The 27,408-nt window shown below is 38.4% G+C and overlaps 5 protein-coding genes across 9 annotated transcripts in view; 3 read left to right on the top strand and 2 right to left on the bottom strand.

The window, feature by feature from the left end:
- Positions 1-25: 25 nt before the first annotated feature.
- Positions 26-5,463, bottom strand: LOC113502941 (leucine-rich repeat-containing protein 49). 2 transcript variants are annotated; one of them, XM_026884703.1, is made up of 12 exons: positions 5,185-5,463; positions 4,897-5,069; positions 4,561-4,692; positions 4,184-4,393; positions 3,805-4,083; positions 3,576-3,729; positions 3,327-3,466; positions 2,266-3,221; positions 2,012-2,186; positions 1,367-1,565; positions 1,065-1,295; positions 26-851 (listed from the first exon to the last, which is right to left on the bottom strand). In XM_026884703.1, exons 1-12 carry the CDS (start codon positions 5,209-5,211, stop codon positions 648-650), a joined length of 2,880 nt encoding a protein of 959 aa, XP_026740504.1. In that variant the 5' UTR covers positions 5,212-5,463; the 3' UTR covers positions 26-647. The 2 variants fall into 2 exon arrangements, with proteins under 2 accessions (XP_026740504.1, XP_026740512.1); XM_026884711.1 differs by having other exon boundaries at positions 1,071-1,295.
- A 124-nt stretch (positions 5,464-5,587) lies between these two features.
- On the top strand, positions 5,588-7,097 carry LOC113502979 (lanC-like protein 3). Its single transcript, XM_026884763.1, has one exon. The coding sequence runs from the start codon at positions 5,730-5,732 to the stop codon at positions 7,026-7,028; it is 1,299 nt and encodes a 432-aa protein (XP_026740564.1). The 5' UTR covers positions 5,588-5,729; the 3' UTR covers positions 7,029-7,097.
- Positions 7,098-7,160: 63 nt separating this feature from the next.
- Positions 7,161-11,135, top strand: LOC113502964 (ionotropic receptor 75a-like). Of its 2 annotated transcripts, XM_026884745.1 has the most exons (6): positions 7,161-8,273; positions 8,455-8,622; positions 8,941-9,161; positions 9,412-9,623; positions 9,823-10,094; positions 10,401-11,135. In XM_026884745.1, exons 1-6 carry the CDS (start codon positions 7,576-7,578, stop codon positions 10,636-10,638), a joined length of 1,809 nt encoding a protein of 602 aa, XP_026740546.1. In that variant the 5' UTR covers positions 7,161-7,575; the 3' UTR covers positions 10,639-11,135. The 2 variants fall into 2 exon arrangements, with proteins under 2 accessions (XP_026740546.1, XP_026740553.1); XM_026884752.1 differs by lacking the exon at positions 8,455-8,622.
- Positions 11,128-26,067, bottom strand: LOC113502954 (FAS-associated factor 1). 2 transcript variants are annotated; one of them, XM_026884722.1, is made up of 16 exons: positions 25,942-26,067; positions 25,463-25,531; positions 22,416-22,539; positions 21,842-21,967; positions 20,621-20,792; positions 20,204-20,348; positions 19,468-19,605; positions 18,724-18,850; positions 18,113-18,258; positions 17,565-17,719; positions 17,000-17,136; positions 15,240-15,402; positions 14,756-14,852; positions 13,742-13,885; positions 13,338-13,415; positions 11,128-13,017 (listed from the first exon to the last, which is right to left on the bottom strand). In XM_026884722.1, exons 1-16 carry the CDS (start codon positions 25,978-25,980, stop codon positions 12,937-12,939), a joined length of 1,941 nt encoding a protein of 646 aa, XP_026740523.1. In that variant the 5' UTR covers positions 25,981-26,067; the 3' UTR covers positions 11,128-12,936. The 2 variants fall into 2 exon arrangements, with proteins under 2 accessions (XP_026740523.1, XP_026740532.1); XM_026884731.1 differs by having other exon boundaries at positions 19,477-19,605.
- Positions 26,068-27,210: 1,143 nt separating this feature from the next.
- LOC113502927 (cartilage oligomeric matrix protein) overlaps positions 27,211-27,408 on the top strand; it is a 29,755-nt gene continuing 29,557 nt past the window's right edge. For both annotated transcript variants that reach the window (XM_026884685.1, XM_026884693.1), the window contains exon 1: positions 27,211-27,348. The gene's annotated coding sequence lies outside the window, so the exon portion shown is untranslated. The remainder of the gene's footprint in view (positions 27,349-27,408) is intronic.

Raw genomic sequence — 27,408 nt, 5'->3', positions numbered from 1 at the left:
GAAAATAATAAGTAAAAGGTTATTAAGTGGTATAAATTCTTTATTATGTATTAAATTTAACTAGGCACATGCAGGGCAGTTTATCACCTATATATAATAATAACTATTATTATAAATGACAACGTATTACAATGAAGGTACATTTTAATATAACCAGAAGTAGAAGACATTTTGATAATCAAATAGGCCAGCCCGACGAGTCAACAAAAGTGATTTATGCTTCTAAATAATGAATAACTCACAAATCCTTTTTTTTTACAAAAAATGATAGATACCTTTTTGTTTTGATTTTATATGCTGGTCATATTATTATTTTATCAGTTTTGCTATACTACAAACACATTACACAGTGCTAATAATTGCAAAGTACAACTTCCTACCTAGATTGAGCAACAATACTGTTCAGTCAAAAATTTACCGGCTATTTTTATAAATCATCAGAACTGTTTACACTATAATCTTACAAAAGTTATGTCATATTAAACAGTTTTGTGGTATTTGATTAACTAATTAACAAGTAGGTAGCATTGACTACATGTGAAAACTCCTTTTAAAACTACGCTTGACATTAGTGACGATAATCTAGTTTTGGCGGCGCAATATTTGACACTAATTCTAATCTATTTATGACTACTTTTATGCCTAGTTTACATGGAATCCATCAGCATTTTCATTTGTTCCTTTACATGATTCTCCATGTCGGCGAAGTCTTTTAAAATGTCTTCAATCATTTCGACTAGTATAGTTGGCCATTGAAGTTCAAGTGCTCGAAGACTTTGTGCTGCACCGCAAGCCAGTTCGATCGCATGGGATAGTTGACCTCGGCCACGTACACGCCAGCTCATATCCTCCTGGAACATGAAAAATGTACTCCGATGCAGTTTAACCGCTTCAACTGTAACGTTATAAATAAACTAACTATCCCTCGCGGTGTCAGCTGTTTCCATACCAAATTTTATCGAAATTGGTCCACCCGTTTGGGTGTGAATAGGTAACAAACATAGTAAACATACATACTCAAAACACACTCACACACCTCTAGTTCATGTGGAAATACTTTGTACCTTTACCTGTGACACATTTCCCTTTTTGTATTGCAAAGCTTCTTTAGCTATAACGTCTCTGAGTGCAGGGTCGGCAGCCCGAAGCCAAGATTTAGCACTCACGGAACTATTGCCACTGCGCCCTAGCCGTGACAGTAGTGGCTGCAAAGGTGCATCTGGTAATGCCCTTAGTACTATATCACTAAGTCCGCCATACGTTCTATTGGCTGATTTTATTTCTTCATCCGTCACCTGAGTGAAACAAAATTGATGATGAAAAAACTACCTCAAATAAAAAGATCTAACGTTTTGAAGAAACTTACTGGTTCATCATTAATCTCTTTCAATCCCCAATGAGCAAGTCTGTAGACAGCGTATTCTCTCCAGATTTTGGCGTATATCGGATTGCCTTCTGGTAATACTACAAGTCCGGTGACGCCGCGCAGTTCCGCTAGAGCGTGCAACTGTCCGAGCCATTGCAAGCCTGTCGCTCGAACTGATATGTGACTTACATTTGGGAACCTGTAATGGATAACAGTAAGAAATGTCATCATTGGCCTAGCCTTTTCCCAACTATGTTGGGGTCGGCTACCAGTCCAACCGGTTTCAGCTAAGTACCAGTGTTTTACAAGGAGCGACTGCCTATCTGACCTCCTCAACCCAGTTTCCTGGGCAACACGATACCCCTTGGTTAGACTGGCTGTCAGACTTTTTCAAGCTTCTGACTACCTGTAACGACTGTCAAAGATGTAGGAATAACAGCCGGGACCCACAATTTAACGTGCCTTCCGAAACACGGAAGAACTCGTTATGACAAAGATGGTCACCCATCTACTGACCAACCGCGTCAAGCATAGCTTAACCTGTGATCGAATCACTTATGCGGTTATAGCTTAGCCACGAGCTCCTTAACAGTAAGAAATGTATTCAAAGTAAAAGAGCGAAAGTTTTCTTTATTATAAACTTACTTAGACTTTAATTCTGGAAGAGACTGAGCGACGGCATTGTAATGCACGTAGTGATAAGCTGCGCGAGTCACCGTTCGAGCTCGTTCCCAGTCCCAGTCACGTGACAAACGCCTTACGGCGCCTGCGCCCCACGCACTTACCACACCATCACAAACTTCCACCAGGTAGTCCACTCCTTAAAAATGATATGCGTTAGTTATTTATGTGATTTAGAAAATAATGTTGCGAATTTCAATAGCCATGTTTTTGTCTACCTTGCTCCCGATCTTTGGATGCAGGCAAAGATTTCGGAACAGGCTCTGACGATTTGAAATTTGCCAAATTCATGTTTTTGACTGTTTTTGCTCTAGCTGTGGAAGCCCTAGTAGCTGACGACGCTCTTTCATTTCTTCGCGTAATTGTTGCACTTCTTATGTTTCTACTTGTTCTACTATTAAGCGATCCTTCTCGACGCAATACTTTACTGTTATGATCACTACCTGATGTCGACGAATTAGCGACGGAACCGACATTAGTACTACTTGATATGTTACTAGCATTTTCACTTATGTCAGAATTTTTAGATTTAGACCGCCGGCTTTCCGGGTCGCAAACAGACTTGGATCGCATTGTGCTAAAGTTTTCTCTGCGACGAAAAGCTGTCGGCATGCGGCGAACCGGCCGTTTCTTAGTCTCCTCTTCACTATCGCTGCTCGATGATGGCAGTGAACTAAACGATGAATCAACAATTGGTTCCACACTAGAAATACTTTCCCATCGTTTAAGTATTGGTTCTGAACTATCAGAGAGTTTGACATTTTCTAAAGAAGATATTATGGGGAGTAAAATGGGCGGCAGTCTTAAATCACTGCTAGTGGACGTAGAGTGAGAAGCATCCGTGTCCTGAGATGCACTTCTATCAGAGAAGTTAACTCGTCTCTCAGAAGGTTTTCTGGCTGTCGAACTTCTTTGTAATTTCTTCATAGGCGATGCTTTAGGAACACTCTCAGAAACTGTTTTTATATTTGCATCGCTGCTATTGTTTTTACAATCAGAATCCTCCGTTTCAGGTTGTTGCATAGACGCTACCACGTCTGGAAGTGCTGCCGTTTGCGCTATTTGTGCACCACCAGTTTGTGCGATTACTGTGGAAGCATCTATCGAAAATTCTTTGTCAATTTCAGCATTCTTACTAGGATTTGTTGCAGCAACGAAACATTTATTTTCTGACCTGAAAACCATACAACTAATTACTATATGGTAAAGAAAATGGCCAAGAAAAGCTTAAAAATCGCGATCGGCAGAAGTGGTACAAATTAATCTGTCAGTAACACACCTCAGCAGTTCCCAGTTTGTGCGAGCGTTGTTAATGATCTGGTCACGCCTTGCTTCTTGTTGAGCAGCCCCACCGAGGGCACAGTATGCAGCATGAGCAGCTTCCTTATTATTTCTCCAAGCCATTGCTGCCCTACGAACCTATAGAAATTAACAATATAAAAATACACAGTTCAGCCATGCCCTTGACACACAATGACTTAAAAGAATGATGCTTTTGTGAATATTGCAAACCTAATCAGGTAATTACCTGTTCAGTAACGTGCATGTTACTCAGAGTAAGTAAGTTAGGTAGATGTGAGACAAGGAATGGTATACAGTCTCCGCCTAAAGCCACAGGGTTTCCATCAAGCGAGACGTCTATTAGTGAGACTGCTTCTGCGAGTGACGACATATCTTCCACACTTGGAATAAAACAGTTGTTAGTAAAACTGTCGATACTTGAAAAGAATTCATAACATCTTTACTGTATACCTTACCTCTGTAGATCGTTGTTACCAAGGTACAATTTTTGTAGCTTTGGCGTATTTTGAAACCCCATCAATTTCCTAAGACGATTGCGTTTTAAATTCAGTTCTCGTAGGGACAAGAGACCCTGAAGATCAATTTGTCCGACGCATTTTATTTGATTACCAGCTAAATTGAGCACTTTTAATTCATTTAAGTTAGATAAACCGCAAACTTTTCCTATCCTATTTCCATGTAAATCCAAAACCTCTAACTTAATCAAGTTTGTGAGGCCTTCAATTCGCTTTATCCTGTAAATTAATAATTTTATTACAGAGTTATTACCAGAAACCAACTTTGAATGTCCTCTTCTGTTCTGATTATTACATTTGTATCTATGTGCGTCTTTACCTGTTTTTTCCCATCAACAGCACTCTCAAACTAAACAGTCTTTCCAAGGAAGTTATTTTGTCAATCTGGTTGTCATAGACATCGAGAAATACTAGTTTGCCCAAGTCCAACGGAGATAATCCGGACAAACTGTTAATAAGATTATGTTGTAATGATAACAGTCTTAAGCCTGGCTCTCCAACTATATGAGGAATTGATGAAAGTCCTCTCCTGGAAACAATAGTATAAGTTATTTATTTAAATACCAGTATAGTTTATATAACCATAACATTCCTTGATCTTAAAAAATGAATGAAAATACTCTTTATCGAAGCAAACAAGTTCACTCGTACATTTGTTTACTTTAGATAGGATTATGCTTTCTTATCAATATGTACCTGTCTAGACTTATCCTATCCGGCAGTCGATCTTTCTCCTGTGGTGTCCTAGAAAGTTGTACTTTTCCTTCTCCCACGGCTTGTAAATTAATACTTTCATCTTTGTTTTCTTCTTTTGGGACAAAATCATTTCTGAAAATATTAATTCATTAAAACTGGAATATGTAGGCGAAAACTGAGAATTGAGCTGAGCTTACGTGGAGTAATGTAAAACTTTTGGTTATTTTTTTTTAAGGCTTTCAGACTAAGCCCGACGAAACGCGACGTGGCAAGCTAAGCTCTGATTGAATCCACATACATGATAATATGTAATTAGAAAAGCACAGATAAACTCACCCTGACAACGTTGTGTGGGACCGTTGAGCGAGTGCTGCCCTAGGATCTGTTAACGCTGGCCTGATTTGTAAAAACAAGCGACCGTCGCCACCAGCACCAGGGTCCACTCGAGGCCCTCCTGCGTCAAGAGACTGAGCTGACCGACCCCTTGTGCGGAAGGCGATCTTCCTTACCTGTAACAAATATTGACAAAATATGAAATAACAATCGAAATGCATGATAAAATAAATAAATTTACATATTTATGTAATTACACAAGCTTTTCAGGTAATTCGTTTTGTAACTTACATTGCCTCGGTTATACGTTATAGGCATATTTTTATAAATTTATTTAACAACAACGATACAAAAAGACTTAAGAAACAATTGGCCCCATTTGATACAACTTTATTTTTATGAAAATAAATTCGTACAAAAGGCAGTTTTGGTCCATCTTATCACTTTCAATATATTGGTTGCTTAGTAACTGAAATAACGCCCTTGATCTAATTCCTGGTTATAGAAATATGGTAATGGTATTTTTGTTACTTTAAATAATTTTAATAATCTGCTGAATAATCAAAATAAATAAAAAAACTTCTATATAAAGTAGAATAAAACATGAAAACATTGTGTACAGTGTACAGAAATATTGGGTCACATTATATGAACGCGTCTAAATCTTATGTGGTTTGTACGGATTTTAATTATTGGTACCCCTGAAGGAATGTCAAGAATGGTGTCAAATTCTTGTCAAAATAACAAAACAAAACAACATCGTATCACATCACAGCAGAATAGAACTGCTAGAAAAATTATAAACAAAGTACAAAAATAATCGTTATTATATATTAATGCTTAGAAATTTCAACGTTGTGACATCTATATTTAGGCCTTTTAAGTATTTACTGTCTACTGCACCACTTGGATTTAAAATGGTGCGTTTTTTTCCGAATCCCTACGATGATTACAAGCCAGGAACTTCATTATCAATCAACAAGGATGAGTTGATCACTCAGATAAACGAGCATACTAAAAATATAGCAAAACGTTTGCAACCCACACGAAAGAAGGTCGCTGGCGGCCTGTATGTGGGCATTACCGGCGTTTCTTACATGTTCTATTATCTATCTAAAAACCCATTACTGTCGGAGCACAAGACTATGTATCTACAAAAGGCACTCGAGTACCTAAAGCCCGCATTGGATGCATCACAGGATAAAACCTCTTTCTTACTTGGTGATGCTGGCACCTTTGCTTTGGCCACAGTTCTATACAAAGAGCTTGGAGATGATCATTCCGCCGAAACGCTTCAGGCATACAAGTCTCTCTACAATCTGTTTCTTAACCCGAAATTTGTTAAGTGGGGAGGAGATGAGTTGTTTGTGGGCCGCGCTGGGTACCTTGCTGGTGCATTGTGGATGAGTCGGGAACTTAAAACCAGTGTGTTCACACAAGAAGAGCTACACAAAATATGTGACACTATAGTTGCTTCTGGGAGGGAATATGCTTCAAAGCACAAAAGCCCTTGCCCTTTGATGTATCACTATTATAACACAGAGTATCTAGGAGCTGCTCATGGAATCAGTTTCATTTTACAAATGCTGCTCACTGTACCTGGATACATACATTACAACAAGTCGGCTGCTTATGATATCAAAACTTCATTGGAGTACTTAGCCTCACTACAGACTGAGGAAGGGAACTGGCCATGTTGTATGGAAGAGGTTGGTCTTCCGGAGCACAAGTTAGTGCACTGGTGTCATGGTGCGCCAGGGACTGTGTATGTCATGGCGAAAGCGTATTTGATTTACAAGGACCAGAGGTTCTATGATGCCTGCGTAAAGGCTGGTGAAATTGTTTGGAACAAGGGCCTGCTCCGCAAAGGCCCAGGGATATGTCATGGAGTAGCTGGTAATGGATATGTGTTCCTACTCCTACACAGACTAACTGGGGACGCAAAGTACCTGCATAGAGCCAAACTCTTTGCTGATTTCATGAACACTGAGGAGTTTATAAGTGAAGCACGTCTTCCAGATAACCCAGAGAGCCTGTACGAGGGCTCAGCTGGCACTGTCTGCTTCCTATCAGACCTTTTAATACCAGATAAAGCCGAGTTTCCATTTCAAGATGTGTTTTCTACTTACAATTAATAATGTCTGCTTCTGTCCACTGTGTTGTATCCTGTAGCTAGTTATTTATTAAACTGATTTCGAGAAACAGTTTTTCTTTTCGTTGCTGATCATAAACTGTCTCGCGCCAGACGAAGGAGGGTATAGTCTAGGTTTCTCTAATTGTATCGCATGGCTATGCGATATAAAGGAATACTTTACAACCTTCATTGGTTAAAACTAATAATTCTTGCTATTTTTAAATATTACCGGGTATTGGTTGACAGTAATAGGAGCCCCATTAATGTCGTCAATAATATGCAGTGGAATGAGAATAGCTATTTAAATTTATAATTTACGTTACTCGCTGACAGTAATCGTGTTATTTGTAGCAGAGCTAATTTTATTGTCATCCGTGATTTTAAAACTACCGAACAATCAATCGATCATCATTTGATATCCAATTATCTTGTCATTTACATAATTTGATGGAAAGTTACGAGAAAGGACAAGACTAGACTGTAGTAAGTCGTGAGGTGTGCTGAGACTGCAATACGTTTGTTTGCTACGTTTGCCCCGTAAAAAAAAAATGAATCTGGTTTCCAATATTTTACTAACATTCACGATAGCAGATGTTTCAATAATAATTGATTTATTCAAGCATAAAAATATAAAAAATGGTATAATATTTCATTGTCACGATCAACATCTCATGAACAACGTCCATAGAATTTTGAACGATAACGACATCTTCATGACTAGTGCTAAAACTGGATTTGATACGTATAAAGTAACGAAATCTTATCCCAAAGTTGGGGTCATATTAAATACGGCATGTGAAGGTTGGACTGCTGTCCTCGATAGCGGCAAGTTTCCGTTCCAGGATTATTTCTTCTTGATTTTCACCGAACATTTGTCGCATACCACCGACATTTTGTCTGATTACCCAGTCGAAGTTGATTCTGACCTCATAATCGCCCACAATGCGCTACAACTCGTTAATTTTTATGAGGTTTACAACACTGGGTTTAAATTTAACGGCACATTCAACGTTAAACATATTGGGCACTGGAATTCATCGTTATTCCTCAAAGCGTCTGACAGAAGGAATTTACAAGGAGTGTTTGTGAAAACGGCAGTTATTATTCTATCTTCTCCAAAAATTGTGAACCAAACTATAGAACAGTATATGGAAAAGCCTATTAAGTCGCAGATCAAAGTTGACACAGTCCATAGAATGAAGTATTTTATAATGATGAAGTTTATGAGAGATATGTTCAATATTAGGTAAGTCGAAAGTTACTTAAGAGCGCGCCTACACTCTATCGTGTCTCCAGTAGGTTTGATAAACTGCAGTTAAATCGTCTACTCGGCAAAAATCCTATTGTCACTATACAATAGGCATTCATTTATTCCTTGTAATCTTGTTGCGAAGACTTCACAAACACATCGGTTTGAAACCTTTTAGCTACGACATGCATCGAGTTAGCACATGGGGCTACCAGCGTAATGGCAGTTTCGACGGCATGGTTAACGCGCTGTATCGCGGCCTGGCCGACATCGGCGGAGCGCCCGTGTTCTTTCGGATTGACAGAGGAGAGCACGTTCAGTACATTTCCGAGGTTTGGATGTCTAGGTACGGAACTAAGGATAATATTTTACAACAAAACAAAAAAGTTGAATTGACTAATTCCCCTACCAATGGGTACATATTCATAAGAAAGCAAGGGGGTCAGCGCGCGAGAGATCCCGTGACTCTGGCTTAAGCAGTAGAAGGGGCCTGCGGTGTTAGTCGGTGGTAGTAAGACATACCTATTCCCCCGCCGTGCCCTAGTTAAAGTCATTAGCGTTTCACCCCGGAAAACAAAAAAAAGGTCAATTCCTTAAGGATAATCGATCAACAGAAATCCAAGTCGCAAGTGTCCAGTAACAAATCCCAAGGTTTTCCTTCCAGACACAGTTTCATCTTCCGCCACCCGAAGTACCCTCGCGGCTTCTACACGATCTACACCCGTCCTCTTAGCGACGTGGTGTGGTACTGCGTCATCGCGCTGCTGGTGGTCACGGCGCTCGTGCTGTGGGGCATGCTGGTCGTACAGAACAATACTGGGGACAACGAGGACTCCTCGCTAAGCTTCGCCGGTCTCGTCATATGGGGAGCTATTTGTCAACAAGGTTATTTATTTCGGCACCTAACTTATTTTTCCCCTAACCCCATATAGATTCGTTTCAATCAATAACTTGCAAGATGTAATAAGTAGCTACTTAAAGTTTAACCGAGAAACAATATGTGGTACCAGCTGCTTAAAGTAACATTAAATATCGAACTTACCTGAGGCTGGGCTTCTAGGGATTTGGTCTTCTATTTACAATAATATGGCAGATTAAAAGATCTTCTTAGCTTAACTTAATGATCTTCACCTAGCTGTTACCATGAACCGCGAAGCGACGTCCACCAAGTTGGTGATCTTCCTAACGTTCGTGTACGCGGTGACTCTGTACCAGTACTACAACGCGACCATAGTGTCATCACTGCTGTTGGAGCCACCCAGGGACATAAGGACTCTGAAGGACTTGCTGCACAGCGATCTGAAGGCTGGATCTCATGATATTGTCTATGATAGAGATTACTTTAAGGTTTGTATGTGAAATAAAAGAAACAAAGGAAGTTTTAAGTATACTTACTTTTCGAAGAAACCGAAAATTGCATTTATTATCGATTTCTTATAACCGCCAGCTTTGTCGGCATTAGGTTACCAAAATCTCTGTCACTTATTTTTTTCATAACTCATTAACATCTAACTTACATCACTGCAAAACCCGATTAAAATTACAGAGAACAACAGACCCGATTGCCATAAAACTTTATCAGAAGAAAATGGCGACGTCTCCTCGTAACAACTTCTTTGCCCCAGAAGAGGGTATAGCCATGGTAAAGAAGGGAGGGTTTGCTTTTCACATCGACACGACTGTGGCTTTCCCTATAATCAAGGCTACGTTTAAAGAGCGAGAGATTTGCGATACAAACCTCGTGCAAATGTATCCACTGCAGAGGATGGGTGTCGTTATCAGGAAGAACTCTCCTTATAAAGAGCATATTGCTTACGGGTAAATGTTTACATTTTAAATACAATTCGATCAATTAGGATACTTGCTTGATTATTTGAACTAATGTTGAACTACTTTTTGTATTTATTTCTATCATATCTTTGTGATGTCCAAGATTGAAGAAACTGCAAAGTCTGTTTATAAGCGTCCACCACCATTTACTAAATTCTCTAAGATATAGTAATTAACCAACTACGCCCATTTTTTTCAAATCCTTGCCGAAATTAATTAATTTAATAATAAACTATCACTATTTCACAAGACTAAATTAACAAAATACATAAATTATACCTTGTAATTTTTTAGGATCAGAAAGATCTACGAAGTGGGCCTCCCTCCCCGCATACAATCCGAGATCGACGTGCCGATGCCTGCGTGTGCGCACACGCCGGACACCAGCGTGTTTTGCGTCGGCATCAGAGAATTCTCCACGCCGATACTGGCTCTCATCATAGGCATGGTCACATCAGTTATGATACTGATAGTAGAAATAGCTGTGAGTCGGGTATTCAGCAATAGGGGTTTCGTCATGTTTAGACATTGATAGCCAAATGCTGAAGTAGTATTAGGATTGTATGCGGCACTTTTAGTTTAGTGTAGCAAGAGAGACAAACATTGTATTTAGTGGTTAAGTAGTCAAACGCACCTAAAACACCGAAATTATTAGGTAAAATGTAGCTATGCATGGCGACTAATTGTATAAAGTGAATGTGAATGAAGAAAATCTTATTTGTGTTAGATAGATTATTCAAAAGTAAAATTACAGCCGTATCTTATTTAAAATTAATTAACTTTAATTAATATAGTAAATTACGTGTTGTTTCACGAGTGTCACTTCTGTAAAAAATAAGAAATGTGTGTGACAATGCTTGAATTTATTTAAAGAAGCTTGTTATTTAATCAGGTAAAAACAATAGAAAAATGTTCGAAAATATCAAATAAATAATTTTAATTTCACTAAAACGTCCTACAGCGTGCATGCATGTTAAATGTATACATAGGTGTTTTAATCTAGAATAAAAGTAAAAACATATTTCTCCATCTGTTTATTTATTTGGGTACATATCTACCTCGCCTACACTCCTGTTGGATACGTGAAAAAATTACAAACATCCAAAACAGTACGGATATTCCACGTTCATAATAATTTAAACTATTATCATGTATGTATATAATACAGCGAACCGGCCAGGACACGGCTGGCCGGCCACAACACAAGTTCACGTAAAATTGAAGGCAAGCTTTGAAGATAATGGCGTATTAGAATATTAAATAAAAACTTAGCTTTAAGTCTCAATTAAAAAACATTGTGATGTAGGTTTATGACGTCACTGGCCTCTATCTTCAACAGCTTGCCTTACCCCGAACAATCAATGTACAATATTAAGCTAACGGCCATTTATATAATTATAAATGAGGGTACAACGCTGCACTGAATATAAAGTGTCCATTCATATGACGGTTGTCCGATGAAGCTCACTGGCAGCGGGGGGCGCCGCGGCTACTACGCATCGCATTATGTATATTTATATGCACAATATTATAAAAATTTAAATAGCATAACGGTAATAGTTAATCCGCAACTAGTTGTTGCAGAACTAGTTAATTTGGTAGTGATACACACCTGTTTTGGTAACAGACCGAAGTAAGAGATAGTTTTTATTCATTACATTGGGTACTTGATATGGGGTGGTAAACTTCATGTGTTGTCATTATTCAATAACAATTATATTGTATTTTTGTAATTCTAATATAAAAGGAGGTTTGTCTTTGATTTATTATCTTTGTCTAGACTTAACAGAAAATAAAATTTCTGTTCAGTTTAAGACAGATTCATTTAATTTCGATATAAGTTGCGTAAGTTCTTCAGTTTCTCATATTAAAATTAAGACAAATTAGAAAAGCTGAAGTCTTATGCGGAATCGTTTTTTTTTAAGATGATAGGCACCAATGAGTAGCAAAAAAGGTCCTTATTTCCTTTGACATAAGGGTGTTGCCCGAACTGTTACCATTGGTGTGTAGATAGCTGCATCTTGGCATAAAATATAAAAATTCATGTTAACTGTAATGACTTCGTTCGAGGCCGCCTCGATTTGTAAATGCCTTTAACTGCACCTTAAAGATTATTATTTCTAAGGTTGATAATACAATATTAATTTGGGTGTGTGATGGCGCTAAAATTGAATCGATAATATTAAAATTGTTCTCAAAATGAAAATTTTCTTTGAAATACTTTCATTTCATGCACTGTTTGTAATCCTTAATGAAGTAAATCCCGTCAATATCCGTGCAGTTTTAAATGGAGAATACGAGAGCGCCTCGAAGGAAGTTACATATATTGAATAAAGGCCTCAACAGAGGCACTAGCTATTGGTGTCACAGATTAGTAAACATTTGGAGTGCTAACACGAACTTGCTCAATTTAGATTAAACATTTACTTCATAATGAAGTCCGAGTCATTTAAAGAAGCGTACCCGCACTTGACTAAAAATAATCGAAACATCTACCTTAGAGAATCGAGCATCGGTTTGTAAATCTACCACAAAACTGGCATAAAAACCCATATGTTAGCAGTGACTGAGAGGCACAATTAAATCTGTTATAAAATCTAAACACACTACAATATAGTTCGATTTAAAGCTGACTAAAAATAAACAAATTTAAATTCGAAATTCTACACAAACCAGGGTAGTTGACAATAACTCTTTTAAAATGTAGTAGGTAGGTATTTAGTGAGTGAATGTTCGCGTAAGTTCCATCGGTTTACTAATCTGTGTGGTGGGGTAATGCGCGGAGTGTCGTGTGGTGAGCGCGGCCGCGGCGCGGGGCTAGCTGCTCGTTTCACCGCTCTTCGAGCATGACTGTCTCCTGCGGGTACAGCTTTAACGCCTTCAGTGTACTGCTGTGAGATTCCATCGTGAGCTGAAATTGTAACATAAGTTAAACGGATGCCTCTAGAAATGCGCTTCTGAAGTCTGGATAAAGGAGACTCGTAAGAATTGTTAATACTTTCAGGTGGTTTTTGTCTGGCAGTTTACCCCATTTTTGGGGCCTGGCACATCAAGTTACTTAATGCGGCAGCGGTTTAAAAAATATATTAATAAAACACAAAAAAAAGAATGGTATCAAAAGACGTGATAAGATAAAGAGCGCTTTTGAAAGTCAAATTGTGTATTGTGCGTAATTTGGTAGCCATATTCTAGGGGTAGATTTAAAATTAAGTAGTCTCAAAGAATACTCACGTCTCTCCTAGGCCAGCTAGAGATGACTTTATATTGTTCCTGTGGGTAACCTTTTGATGCCAGGAAGTCTAATAATGCCTGTGAAAAGGAAAATGTATATTATTTTGATGTTGTGTCGCATATGATACGATATGGTTTTAAAGTAAGAATTTTTGTGAGTGAAAACATTTATGATGTGTGAGCGAGTGTGTGTACAATTGGTACTAGGTATCGACGTAGTCTGGGTTGGCAGACTTACGATTTACCCCGGCATCACACAGGAGAGCTTTACCAGGCGGGCCGATCCGTTTGAACCCGAATAATTCCTTGGTACGTCCACTCAGACCGAGTTATTGGCATGTCAGGTTATCGCAAGCTCAGATTATATGGACGTCGGCTCGTGTAGCTGTATAGTGTGTACGTACGGCGAGCGTGTCGCTGGCGTGGAAGCGTCGCTCGAGGCAGTGGTGGTGCGGCGGCGGCAGGCGCACGCGGATGCGCGCCACGTCGCCCGCGCCCGCGCCCGCCGGCTCGGCCGGCACGCGCCGCGCTGCTGTCTGACGCTCCGCCTGGTACCATCACACCACATTATATAGATATTTAATGAAGATCCGAAACCAAAACTATGGGACATTGCATTTAAAAGACCTGAACTGATACTGTAACATGTTGCACGGTGCGTTAAAATGACAGCGGCGCAACGCACAAGAAATGAGGGAGACGAGGTGAGGAAGACAGCTGCGTAGCCTATGTAAAAACGACGGGTCAGCAGCACAGTATTAAATACGCCTTGACTGCGTTGTTAAAGTGCAGCGTAGGCGAAACGTCGCAGTAACGTCGTAGCGCAATTGCGATATCGTCTAAACACGCGAACCAAGTGCTCCGTACAATCATCAGTGCTCCGCCACTAGAGCGCGTTGCCCTATCCCCGAACCCCTATTTCGTCTTCTGTACGTCAATCCGATTAAACATCGCTCGCGACGACGTATCGCATTAAAGTAGAACAAGAAATATATCGAATAACCCCCATGACACTTTCTTAGCAGAATTGAAAAGGCTGAGATGTAGTAATTGCTGAGAATCGAGGTTTTGTATCCCGTTTTCATACCACCAATTTTCTTATCAAACTGAGAACTCAATGGATTGTCGTCAATAATCTATTTCAGTGCGTTTTTATTTGTGAATCTACTCGAGTAGTTTCGCAAATTTCTCAATAGGACTTAAGCAGGAGAAGTCACATCACACGCAAAAATTAGAAAACGGAATAAGGATGTTCTTTAATCCTTGCCCCAAAAACGGTGTACAAAGTATAAATGTCATCAATTTGACAAACTGTCGCAAATACTTCCACATGCCTTGAAATCCATAAAAAAGTCATAATTTACTAATAGCAATGCGGCCACATATGTTGGATGTGAAGTGTAAAACGATGAACTCACCTCTTTCTTTGCTTCTTCTAGTTGCCTTTCTGATTCTGCTCTTTCCAATTCTTGATTTCTTTCTAATTCTTGTTGTTTTTTAACTTCTTCTTTAGCTCTAAAAATAAACAATACACGATTAATAAAGAGAAGAGGGTAGATAAGAGAGAGAAGAAGAGGGCAAGAATAGCCATAGTTATAAGTAATTGTTTTGTATTGATTTCCTGTACCTATTCCAACTGCTTTTACATTGGACCCAAAGGTTGTGTGATAGATAATGCCTTGCGGCATTAAGTTCATCTTATGCACCACAATTGTACGTAAAAGTTCAAATAAATTTGCTGTGCCCGACAGGGTCCATAATGGTTCTGTATTATTAGATTTTAAGACCTTGATGTACATTATGGAACGCAATAAATAATTGAGTATTGAGTATTGAAAAATTGTATGACAAAAACAATTTTTGAGTAACGAGAGGCGTCGATGCATGTGGGTATCGCGTTACCTGTCGGCCTCGAGGCTCCGCTGGTAGGCCTCGTCCTGCTCCCGCTTGACCCGCTGGCGCGCGTCCCGCTCGCGCTCCAGCCGCGCCTCGTCCTCGCGCGCCGCGCTGAACCGCTCCAGGGCCTCCACCAGCCCGCCCAGCAACTCCGACACACCCACGTTACCTGGACACACGTGTGGCGTGATAAACGAACGATCTAGTACTAATAAAGCTGGGCCAAGCGGCACTCTCGACCAGAGGTGGCGAGAATTGAAGGCGATCGTCATCCTGAGGCAAGATTTGTTCTGAATAAAACTCCCTTTTTTTGGTCTATTCAAAAGAGTCTCAGGTTCGAGATCACGTCGATTCACTATGATCCATAATCTGTCTCAGGGTGAATTACTTCAATCCACCTCAAGTCGAGACTAAACAAAATGATACCAAGCTTAGTGGTACATAGCCTAAGTGGTATAGTAGGTGCGCAGTTAAAAAATATTTTTTGGAACCCCAATGTTTTCGTTCTGACGTGGAAAGGGAGGTCCCCATTAATGCGTGCGTCGATGGTTTCCTCACCTTTTTAACAAACGATAAGTGGAAAAGGTGGGTTTAGGATTTTCCCTGGCAACGCAACACAACATAACACGCTAATGAGACACCTCCCAAAGGTCTAGACCAGTAGGGATGATGACAATTTCCTATAACATTCGTCCGGTAATATAATGAATAACATTGGATACGTATTATATATTTTTTCTCAAAAGTAAAATGTTCAATGAATCTATCGTGTGACGTCACTTCGATGTATAAATTTTGCTTGGTCGTTACGTCACAAGTTCCTCTTTTTTTTCTTTCTTTTAGTTCTTTTTAATTATTTACATAAAAGCAAAACCGTATGGAATATTTTGTAATTTTATATCTATTTGAAGAAGTATTTATTTTTATTCCCTGTCGTCATCCCCATTGGTTATTTGTTAAAGCGCACATTTTTTAACTTTCGCAGAGCAAAATATGTAAGATAATAATAAAATATACCAGCTTTGACATCCATTGTTTCCGTAGTCGTGTATCGTCAGCGGCAGAAGTAATAAATTATATGTATTAGGTTTAAACATTTTTATTTAGAAATAAATTAGATTTATCAGAAAATATTAGTTTTCTGTGGAGAAACACTACACTACACAAGCAAGAATTGAAAGAACAATAAATTGCTTATATCCAATCATTACACAGATTTATATCGACTCTTAAGATCATTATTTTATAAATACTAGTTAGTTGAATACTTACTTGATTAAACTTATACTAAAGCTTAAAAGAATATTAAACTTTATACTTTTTGCACGTTTTTATTCACTCACTTTTCTTGTTTGTCGTTCTGGTTGGATTTTTGTAACTCAATTTTGAGGCAGAAATTATCACCCGATGACGATGCCATTTACAGCACTAAAAACGGCTGTACCGATTTTGATAAAATTTGAATGGAGTGACAAAAAAACGTGGGTATTTAGATTTTTTTAATCTGTTATTTTTTTATTTATACTAGTTAGTTATTAGTAAGTTTAATACTTACTTGATTAAACTTGTAAACTTGTACTACAAGTTTAATCAAGCAATATATTTTTTAGGAATAACTACTGAAGGCCTATCTCTCCGTCGTAAAGTAATATTGCAGATGTGCAAGAGAGAAGCCGCTCTACGCCTTGTATAACCTTGTCACTCTTCCACAACCACAAATATTACTTTAAGTCGTGGTAGGCCGTGTACTTGTTGATTGGACTCACCATTGATAACGGAGTATATCTCTGTGTTGGACCGCACTCGCATGATGATGACAAGCGCGGGCAGGCGGTCCACGGGGATGCTGCGTATCGTCATGCTGGCCACCGGGCCGAGGGCTGTCGCTACTGATGTTAATAGCCTGAGAAAAAATATTGGTATCGGTCAATCAGCTCTGCCAATTGCGGTCCATGATTGATGATGGGACTCTAATGAAATTCTCTCTAATTAAAAATGAAATTCATCTGTACACCTGCTCGTTTTCACATTTCATTTTTATTTGCGCTTTTGAGCTGGTTTAATTATACTTAACCATCAGGAAGATTCAAGAATAGTATGGAAAAAAATATCAAAATACTGAGAAAGTATGCCTCTCGTGACGTCATTTGTTGGTATAAATAAACAATGTAGTTGTGTCCCTGTCCCACTTTCAACTTTTAAGCTACCAATCGCTTCCGCTGCCTCAAGTAGCAGACGTAGCACTATTCAAAATAATTTGGTATGGTTGTGAAAGATTTTAGATTATACAATCAAGGAGGATTTTACAAGGTATTTGTAGTGGGTACTCACATATTGTTATTATCGGGATGCGATAGATCCCAGCCGTAGACTATGAAGTTGGCGGCCAGGGTCTGTAGCACCGCCTCGCAGCCGAGCAGCTGCGCGCAGAACACGTTGGATAGCACGGACTGCTCGTGGTGAAGATATAGGCCTAGTAGTTTTCTCTGTGAACAAATAGGAAATGGTATTGACAGCTGGAGATTAGGGGGACCTAGCCAAAAAGGAAGTACTGATGATTGAGTGGTGAGGACGGAAAAGGGACAAAGAAAGACGTGAAAGGTTGACACTTTATCTTTTGTGATTTTGATGCTTTTTTTTATTTAATGTGGAATAGCTGTCATTTGGTTTCATACATGTTTCATCAAGTTGCCTCAGTAGTTCTTATTTAAAGACGGTTTTTTGTTATAACATATAACTATTGGACAGCAAGGAAAACAAGAGAAAGAAAGCAAATACTGAAATGACAAATTTAATAATAATAATCAAAGCTTCACCTTAAATTGTTAGGAATAGGGAAGAGAGAAACAGATAGGATAGAATATAATATAGGTACATACCTCTTTGGCAGGTTTGAGGCAGGACTCCTTGATGGCGTCCTGCAGCGTGCCCTCGAAGAAGTTGGGCGTGTTGGGCCCGTAGCGGGAGCGGAACCGCGCCGCGAACTCGATGCAGCCCAGGGCCTCGTCCTCCACGTGCTCAGACACTACGAGGGGAGAGGAGAGGTGGTCATTATTATGATATACAACGAGAAAGAGAAAATTCTCGGCCATAAGTGACTAGCATCTTAGACTGCCACTTAAGAATATGTCATTTTTTAGTAGGTCAATTTTTTTTTTCAATTGCCGCCAAATATATGTGAATGTATGCTCCCAACATCTTCCCACACTTATAGTAATTTTACATCCTCATATTAGCATGCAGGTTATTCAGCAGCATTCGCGCGCCAGTGCCTCAGTCACCGATGACCGATACATATAGTAAATACTAACAGAATTGACAATTAACAACTCTAAATGCACTGTAATGCACTGCACTTATCTGACTGGTTCTTCCACACTCATAGTTCACGTTACTCGTAGATGTCAACAGTTTTTCACTGGTTCGCACACAGTTTTGGATGGGTGGATTGGTTCTTTTAGAGTCATAGTTCATAATTATGTCAACTTACTGAGCGGCTGCAGCCTCTCGGACTGCACGAGGTCGACGAACATGTCGTCCTCGCCGGTGTAGCCCTCCGCCGTGTCCTCAATCTCCTCGACTGAACTGTTTTCACTGTCCGAACTCTCCACTATTATCTGTTGGCAATGGTATGAAGATTGAGTGATTTTAATATATTGTAGGCTGGCATTTGGGTCTTCAATATTTTTTTTGGGTAAAAGAAACGACTCTCGCACTAAGGAATTAAATCCTTGTATCGGGGGGATTTTATAAACATTCAAGTCATATGCAAAAGAAATACTCAGACTCAGGACTCAGATTCGTGAATTTGACTCGTGGACAAACGCTTATTTACGCGGCAATTGAAGCCGCGACACGTCGAGCTCAGTGGGTTTTAGTGGGTGGCATGATGGCCAGAACCTCTCGGTTATCCATGCAGTTAAATTGAGTTAGTGAATGTATTTATTGTATTTGAATGACAAAGGGAACAAACAAACGTAATAAGCAAAGGTGAGGGATTTGCCAGGTTCTACAGGTGCAAATAATGCAAGTCTTCTTAAATGTATGTATCGGTACATAAGCAACACTGAAGGTACGTGCCAATTTCTCATACATCAAAGACTTATTAGGTAATACCTTATTTGGGTACGACCAATAATCAGAAATACAATTAAAAAGTAAAAAATCAAAACTAAAATAATAAGTAAGGTAACAAAACTGAACAACATTAACAAGTTTGACAAGCGTCCAGTACCGTATTTACCCTTTTGTATTCCTTCTGCTGTTTGGTGGGAGCGCGCTTGACGGTGAGCTCGTGTTGCGGCAGGTCCAAGCCGACCATCGCCAGGACTGTCTCGTCCAGACCTGTTACTGTAGGCCAGCCTGTCCATACCTGAACCAAGATATTTAACAACAGTTAAATAGATTATATTATGTTTTTTTTGTATGTGGAGGTTCTAAGGAAGTTTTCTTCTTGAAACGAACTGAGACGAAGTGGATGAACAACGAAGTCATACGTCCGTTTAAGGCAAGAAAAAGCCATCGTTTGAGATGTCACAAGGACGGAAGGAAATAGGTTTTTGCTTAGAAATCAGACAGGACCCTTAGACAGGTTAATATCTTACAAGCCTTCATCATCATCATCATCATCTCAGCTTATTGCCGTCTGCTGCTGAACGTAGGCCTCCCCCAAAAAGCACCAACCATCCCGTTACAAGCCTTACCGTGAGTAATTCAAATGTATAGAAGGGACGCGACTTGCCGAAACCTTACATTTAAGGAATTTGAATAAATCGACTTTTTTAACAAGTACATGCAAATAAATTTTTATTTATTTTTTTAAGAAAATATACCCCAACGAGCTGAGAGAGTTACAGCATTGTCCCGGCTTTGCTGCCAGCCCATTAGCTCTTGGCTCTTGGCACTAGCTTTTGGCTCTAGGGTAACTCTAACCCACCTGAACATCTACTAAGTGTTAAGGTCCCACAAACCTGATGTCTGGATGGTATGTCTGTGAGCGAGTATATGTCGTTCTTGACCTCTTGCACTGTCTTGGTACCCGGGTACTTCAGCGTATACTCTTTGTCATCCATTTTGACGTGAAGCACGTATGTTGTCGTTAACCTTTCTGCAACCCTACAAATGAAAGAATAAATAATTAAAGTATTTTTGTAAACTGTTTGGAGTGTTATAGTGTGTCTGAGGTTGATAAAGCATTATTCGACACAGATTGTGAATATTTGATATTTGTATTATGTATTATTTATTTTTCTTAATTTCGTTTGTATTTGTGTTAATATTTACTGTTTCAACAAGAGTTTTGATAGACAAGATTCTAGTTAAAACTTCCTCGCTATACCTCGTGTTATGTTGGTGAATTTAAGATTTTAAAGGAATTAATAACTTACTCGTCGTCGGCCATGAGCGTGTCGGCCGCCTTGAGCCTGAGCACGGCGTTGTGCGGCAGGCCGAGCGTGGCGAGCGGCGCGGCGGCCGTGGCGCGCGACCCGCCCAGCCCAGAGATCTGCTGCCGGCACACCGCCACGCCGCATAGCGACTCCAACTGTTTCTTTAAATCACCTATAAAAGTGTTTTTGGGTTAGTGAGTTTTGTTTGGCTTGGCTAATGAATCTTGGGACCTTAAATCACCTGCAAATTATTGGTAAGATTCCTGTTTGGCAATCTTGGACCTATATATTCGTGTACAGTGGGTTTTAACACTTTAGCTAAAATGCTAGCGAGGAATGCTTCGAATGTAGATTATCAGGATGAACGCAGTAAAGCTTGGCATGTAAAAGATGCAGATGACTCGTACTGGAAATGGTTATGTTCGCAACTAAGACTTTAATCGATTAAGAAGAAGTTGGTACTGCAGTAGAAGTAAATTGTTGTTTTTGGTCCAGAATTACAGAATGCGTAATCGATGTATGGGGTTTTTTATTATTTCATACCCCAAGGGTAAAAAAGGAACTTTATCCACAGGCTGTATGAGTCGTGATAATTGATATTTTCACAGATATGTTTACGTTGACGCTAAAACGATCGAATTTGTCACCCAACCGATTTTATTTTCTTCAGCCACATTATACTTGATAGTTATAATTTAATTTTAGCAGTCAGTGGTTCATTTCAACTAGTTTACCCATTTATCACGAACTCGCTACACGCACTGCTATTCTGGACAGACATATGGCAACTCTGTACAAATTACAATTCACTTATTCAGCTGTATCCGGTGACACGTGTCACGTTGAGCCGTAACTCATTTCAGGGATCAAATTGGCAAAATGCCAGCCAACCCTGTTTTACTCTCATTGGGTATGATTGAATGAATTTAGACATCTTTCAGTGGAGAACTCGGAGCTTCGGAGCTCGTGGCTAAGCTATAACAGCAGTAGGGAATCGATCACAGGTTAAGCTATGCTTGGCGCGATTGGTCTGTAGATGGGTGACCATCTTTGTCATAACGAGTTCCTCCGTGTTTTGGAAGGCACGTTAAATTGTGGCTGTTGTATCTCGGCTAGCTGAATTCGGTTAGACTGGAAGCCGACCTCCAGTTTCCGATAGTTGGGAAAAGGCTAAGCCACTGATGATATTTCAGTAGAGAACGCAAAACATTGTATACTCACTGACTGTCGCCGCCCCGGATATTTTAACTTCATGTATTTTATTGTTATAGTGAACTTGTAGTTCCACTAGTTCATGGGAATTATAATTAGGCGATGAGGTTGATGCTTGATTGCGGTCTTCCCGGTCTGTGGAAAGAAAAACTTTGTTTTTAATTTCTGCTGCACTGAATTTGTTTTTATGCAGTTTGACATTTAACGTAAAGAAAAGGGGTGTTTAAGTTTATTTAAGAAAAGTAAAACCGAGCGAAAACCCTTACTTGCTAAATTTGATGACAATGGTAGGTTGGAGGCGATGCCGAGATTTAAAAGTTTATTAAAGGTAACTTTCGCGAGGCGAAGCAATAATTATTTATTTAACGACGGCGATCCCGCTGTTACGTCATCACATGATTAAGGACTCTTTTTGGCTCCGAAAAGTTCGGAATTCAACTGGACATTAAAGAATCGAGACTCGTACCGCTACTTGAGAGTTGAGAGAGGCCTAAGCTTTGTCCAGCAGTGGATCAGAGTATTCCGATTCAACAAATGACTCTTATTTTAAGTAAATATATACGAATAAGGTATTCCATGTTACCTGGTGGGTGAGTTTTTGGTGTTATCACAGATATATCATCGTCTATCATCTCCACATCGTGAGTGTCGTTGTCCTGTGCCGCTGAGCTGGCCCCATCCTGTGGCATCACTCGGTTGATGGCCGCCTGCAATACAAGTATTGTCTGAGTTGTTATATTTTTATCATTAAAGAACTGGTATAATTGACAGTCGTTACAGGTAGTCAGAAGCTTGAAAAGTCTGACAACCAGTCTAAACAAGGGGTATCGTGTCGCCCTGGTAACTGGGTTGAGGAGGTCAGATAGGCAGTCGCTCCTTGTAAAACACTGGTAAACACTAACATAGTTGGGAAAAGGCTAGGCCAATGATAAATGAACTGGTACATTTTAAATCAGCTGATTGGTTAAGTTATATAGCACTGTGATGACTCAACGCCATTAATAATTAAGAGATAAGTCAAGAGTCAAGAGAATACGTAAATGAGACATATGTTGGAACGGCAGTAAGCTTTAAGGTAGTATAAAAAAAGATATTATTAAAAATTAAACCAGAATAAGTGAAATTTTTACGAAGTTCTATTATCTTATTCCCAACCAATACAATTTAAAGATGGAAATCCTTAAACAGATAACTATTAACTGAAACAATTTATGAGATTTCAAAAGGTAACCACCTAACAAGCTATTCCAAATTCCCTTCAAAACATCTGTATTGTAATACATATTAATTATGTATAAATTAACAGCATGGTTTTAATGGATTGTGGCAAGCTGGATACCGCACGCATTAACCTAGCCGCGAGGTCGCGGTCGATGCGTATTCTGCAGTGCGTTGCGTACGTTGCGTATAACGCCGAACGCGTATCTCCCGACAACCGGTCAATAGGATATAAACAGACATTTTTAAGAACAAAGGGGCGGATAAAAGGGCCTGATAAACAACAAAATATACTTGAGGATAATCTTGACTGGCCTGTTGGGGCTGTTGGTCTAGTGGTAAGTGGCCTTGACTGCTATACCAGAGGTCGTGGGTTCTATTCCCACCCAGGGCAAATATTTGTGTGATGATCACGATATTTTTTTATGTATGTCTGGGTGTAATTTTTCCGTATTATGTATGTATTAAGATATATAAGTATGGTTATCTGTTGTCTCATGCTCATAATACATGTTCGGCTTAGTTTGCGACTAAGTGCTCTTGTGTGAAAGTTTTGAAGTATCATAATCTTGGGAACCTAATCCGCTTTAGATAGTGGTATATCATAGCAATCTAAGGGCTTATCATTACCTTTCGATACAAGAAGAATTACAATCGTGCAAGCGTGACGGCGCACTACGCATTGTAGAGTGGTGTCTCTTCCACAACCGCAATTGTTTTAATATTTGTGATGGTAGGTAAGCCTCTAGATTGGATTTAAGAGGTACTTTGGGTCCCGGTGGCTTTTGTAAAATACATAGTATTTTTTGTATGAATTTAGAAAATAAATCCTTTTTTTCTTCAATGTAATATTATTATCATTCTAGTTGAAAGGTTTGAATTTACATGCTTGTGGAGAAGGTCAATTACGTTACTATTTATTTTATAAATACCTTTTTCTTGATGAGGCAAATGCAATATCTTAAAGAACCAATTTCTTTCACTTTGCTATCAGTAGAATGGAAAAAGCTAGACTAATATCGTGAAAAAAAACATGATCTACCCCAGTCTGGCCCAACAGTGGGGCATGTGGGATTACAATAATCTTTGCATTGATGTAAAATACAAGAAATTAAAGCAATTAAAAAAGAACAATAGAAATTTAAACATACAGCTATTATTTTTAATAATAGCTAAACAGCAACAATTATGATTGATTGAATCTAGTCATTATCACTAATTGCTATAACAGCCTGTCGGTTAGCATTGCTGTGAACATGATTGACGGAAAACACTTTCTTTGCTTCTAAAGATTCATAGCAAAACTATTGGAAATTTTATTTATTTATTTAATTCAGACCATAGATCCATATTGTGTTAGTATACATTGATTCTTAATCCTATGTTAGTAAGTAGACCAAAGAGATATATGTAATGCTAAATTAATTTGAGTCTATATTGGTAAGGAATTTGTTCAGATACATTTCAATTTATTAATAGGTCATATTTAAACTTGTTACAAATACTTAAGTGTTAGGAAGAAGGATTATGGGTGTTTCCAGGCTGTTATGATAGTAATTAAGATAAAACAATGCCAAAAAAGGCTTAATTTTATCAATGCATAGGTAAAGAACAAAAAAGGGTCTAAAAGGAAAGTAGTTTATGCTGAGATATAAGATGTTTAGCCCTTAAATAATGGGAACACAGAAATAAACTCTATTACTTATGTAGCAAGTTTTAGATTTACAGGTTGATAAGGGTTTGAAGCAACAGTTTATTTTATGGGGTTCATGAACAAAAATAGTTTTAAATCAATACAGACAGCCAGCATAGATTGTGATTAAGTTTCAGAGCATATAAAGATTGAAATGTTTAGGTATTTACACAAGCAAGGAAACTATTCATCAACAGCTTCTTAGCAAAATATTTTTGTGATTAATCATGCTAATTACATCCTTATTGGAAATTAATCCGACAAAGACAGTCTCAGAACTTAATGAGTTTTCAATTGGGATATTATCATCAAAAAATACTAGTGTATTGATTAAGAAATTGTTGATTTGAAATCACACAGTAACATTCAAGTCTATGCCTTTGTGATGATACACTGACTTATTGTTCCAAGTGTATGCATCAAAAATTAGATGGCATAAGATGACATGCATGTTTTTTGACAGCACACAACTTGAATGTCTAATCTTAGAGAGTTATGTTTAGAAGGCCCAGCTGACATGAGTATTGTTTAAGTTGCTATTCCAATAAAAACATAAACAAACCATAACAAAAGAATGACAGGAAGGATGATGGCCAACCTTTGTGTAGAAATATTAAGCTATATTATGTTATGAATACATAATGATTTAACATATAGATCTGAAATATGTGCAGATGAAAAGTATACGAAAATAAATAAAAACATTAGAATGTACTCACGAGTAAGTCCCAATTTGCTTCTTCTAGGTGGTATATAGCTTCTGCAACATCTTCTATGGCTGTTATACCCTATAAAAATCATCCACGTAAATATAAACTAGACCATAATGGGAATATAATTAAATACACAACGTAACTGTTTTGTAGAACGCAGTAAACATCAACCACAAGGTTTACCTTGTACCTTAGTTACTTCAAGGAAGTTAACGACGACTAAGCACAAAGAAACAATAAAGGGCCAGTTCGTATCGTTTAACACGTGTCTAAACAATGATACACCGTCGAAAAATCTATCTAGTAACTCAATAAAGACAAAGAAATTTTGAAAAAATATTATAAAACTACGATAAGACGAAAGCACAAAGAGATATACGAGATTTAAGAGTCACTGTTGTTATTCACTACATAACCTTTCCAATATACAATCGTGAGGTGTTTCTCGTAATTCAGATAATGCTAGGTCACAAAGGCACTCTTACCTGAAAATTTGCTAGAATTTCCTCTCTGTTTTCTGCCATCCTGATATTATTGAGCTCAAAAAATACTATGACATTTGCTATTGCGACAAATCACTCAAACATTGACCATAGACGAACAGAATTGTACGTTTTATTGCCAACAGTAAAAATTTTGCTTGACTTTTTTCACAGACTATATAATGCATCGATTTTTCGGCAAAGACGAATACCATAGAGTACGAAACTATTTTGTTTCTGGCGGATTATTTTAAATGTTTTATGCAGAATCTCAAAATGAGAGTAATCTAAATATTTTCTAAAAAAAATATTGAAAAACTTAATGTTTTGCGAATTTGCAGTATTTAAACTAGATATCCAATAGTAATCAGTGTCATGTTGTATATAAGACAAAGTATTTTGGATATATTTATATTTGAAATGTTTCGGTTGAAAATTAGCTCTTTTAGTTGTGGTACAAAATAATCTGATAAGATTTACAAACTACTCTTGCCTACTAACATTTAAAGAGATTCGAGAGTCGAAATGCTTAGAGAGCGTGGGCGCCATAATTTAGGTAAACTATGTACCTATTACGTTGGCGGGCATCATTAACACCCACGCTTCAGTTAATTCTCTTATGTTTAATGAATTAGTTTGTCAACAAACACTCTAGCAAATGAAAATAAACATTTCGCTTAAAAAGTTTTGAGTTACTTATCTACTATTTTAAAGCTTTCTTCGGTGAGATGTTAAATACTAGAAACATGAAATAGCACTTTAAAAGGAAACTTAGTTGCTCGTATAATTATCATTATGACTTTTTTTAAATAAAGGAATGTCTACCTTTCGCTTTGACATTCTATAGTATTGATTTTTTATTGCTATGGACATAATTTGCATATTATTTCTACTTTCTAGGTTTTAAGGTCCACTTCAGACGCTTCAGTTGATAAAAGGTAAGTATGGTTTGGTTGGTATTCAGCTAAATAAAGAAAGAGGCAAAAACAATAGGTATCTGTAAAAAGTTCAACTGTCTTGCTATTTGGTGATCTCAGCAGAGAGGCGGGGAGACGGAGAAACAGACAGAAGACTAGATGGGCAGACAGCGGAGCCTTACTTACAGAGTTTTATTTTTACCCTTTGGATACAGAAACAATGTCGTAGTTACGTAATAATATGAGTGTACAGATATACCACTACATTAACCACGACATAGTATTAAATTAATATGTTGCGGACTATACCTACTCTATAGCACGATAACTCATTCATATTATGAAGTAGTGAAGCTGTAATAGGTGCGTTTGAACGTCGCTCGCGCCAGTCGGAAAGCGCGCAAGCGGCTCGCGCACGCGCACTCCACCCGAGCTTAAAACTGTCGAAAGTTTACGCGGGAAAATAGTGTTTTCAGATACACGTAACATCGCGGTAAATAAATACTTTTATTCAAATTAATTTATTGAAATTGTGATTTGAACAGAATTTTTG

Source organism: Trichoplusia ni, chromosome 2, assembly GCF_003590095.1.
Source record: "Trichoplusia ni isolate ovarian cell line Hi5 chromosome 2, tn1, whole genome shotgun sequence".
Lineage (NCBI taxonomy): Eukaryota > Metazoa > Arthropoda > Insecta > Lepidoptera > Noctuidae > Trichoplusia > Trichoplusia ni.
Note: the sequence above shows the minus strand (reverse complement) of the source record. Positions and strands in the feature narration are given on the sequence as shown.

Bases quoted from the DNA above. Each gene is read 5' to 3' on its own strand.
- LOC113502964 (XM_026884745.1), top strand. From the start codon at position 7,576: ATGAATCTGGTTTCCAATATTTTACTAACATTCACGATAGCAGATGTT. The intron at 8,274-8,454 runs GTAAGTCGAAAG...GAAACCTTTTAG, and splicing joins AGAGATATGTTCAATATTAG to CTACGACATGCATCGAGTTA. The intron at 9,624-9,822 runs GTTTGTATGTGA...TTAAAATTACAG, and splicing joins ATGATAGAGATTACTTTAAG to AGAACAACAGACCCGATTGC.
- LOC113502941 (XM_026884703.1), bottom strand. From the start codon at position 5,211: ATGCCTATAACGTATAACCGAGGCAAT. The intron at 4,084-4,183 runs GTAAAGACGCAC...ATTAATTTACAG, and splicing joins CTGTTGATGGGAAAAAACAG to GATAAAGCGAATTGAAGGCC. The intron at 852-1,064 runs GTACAAAGTATT...TTCATGTTCCAG, and splicing joins GAAATGTGTCACAGGTAAAG to GAGGATATGAGCTGGCGTGT.
- LOC113502954 (XM_026884722.1), bottom strand. From the start codon at position 25,980: ATGGCAGAAAACAGAGAGGAAATTCTAGCAAATTTTCAG. The intron at 21,968-22,415 runs GTAACATGGAAT...TTCTTTCCACAG, and splicing joins ACCAAAAACTCACCCACCAG to ACCGGGAAGACCGCAATCAA. The intron at 15,403-16,999 runs GTGAGTCCAATC...ACGTGTGTCCAG, and splicing joins GATATACTCCGTTATCAATG to GTAACGTGGGTGTGTCGGAG.
- LOC113502979 (XM_026884763.1), top strand. From the start codon at position 5,730: ATGCTTAGAAATTTCAACGTTGTGACATCTATATTTAGGCCTTTTAAG.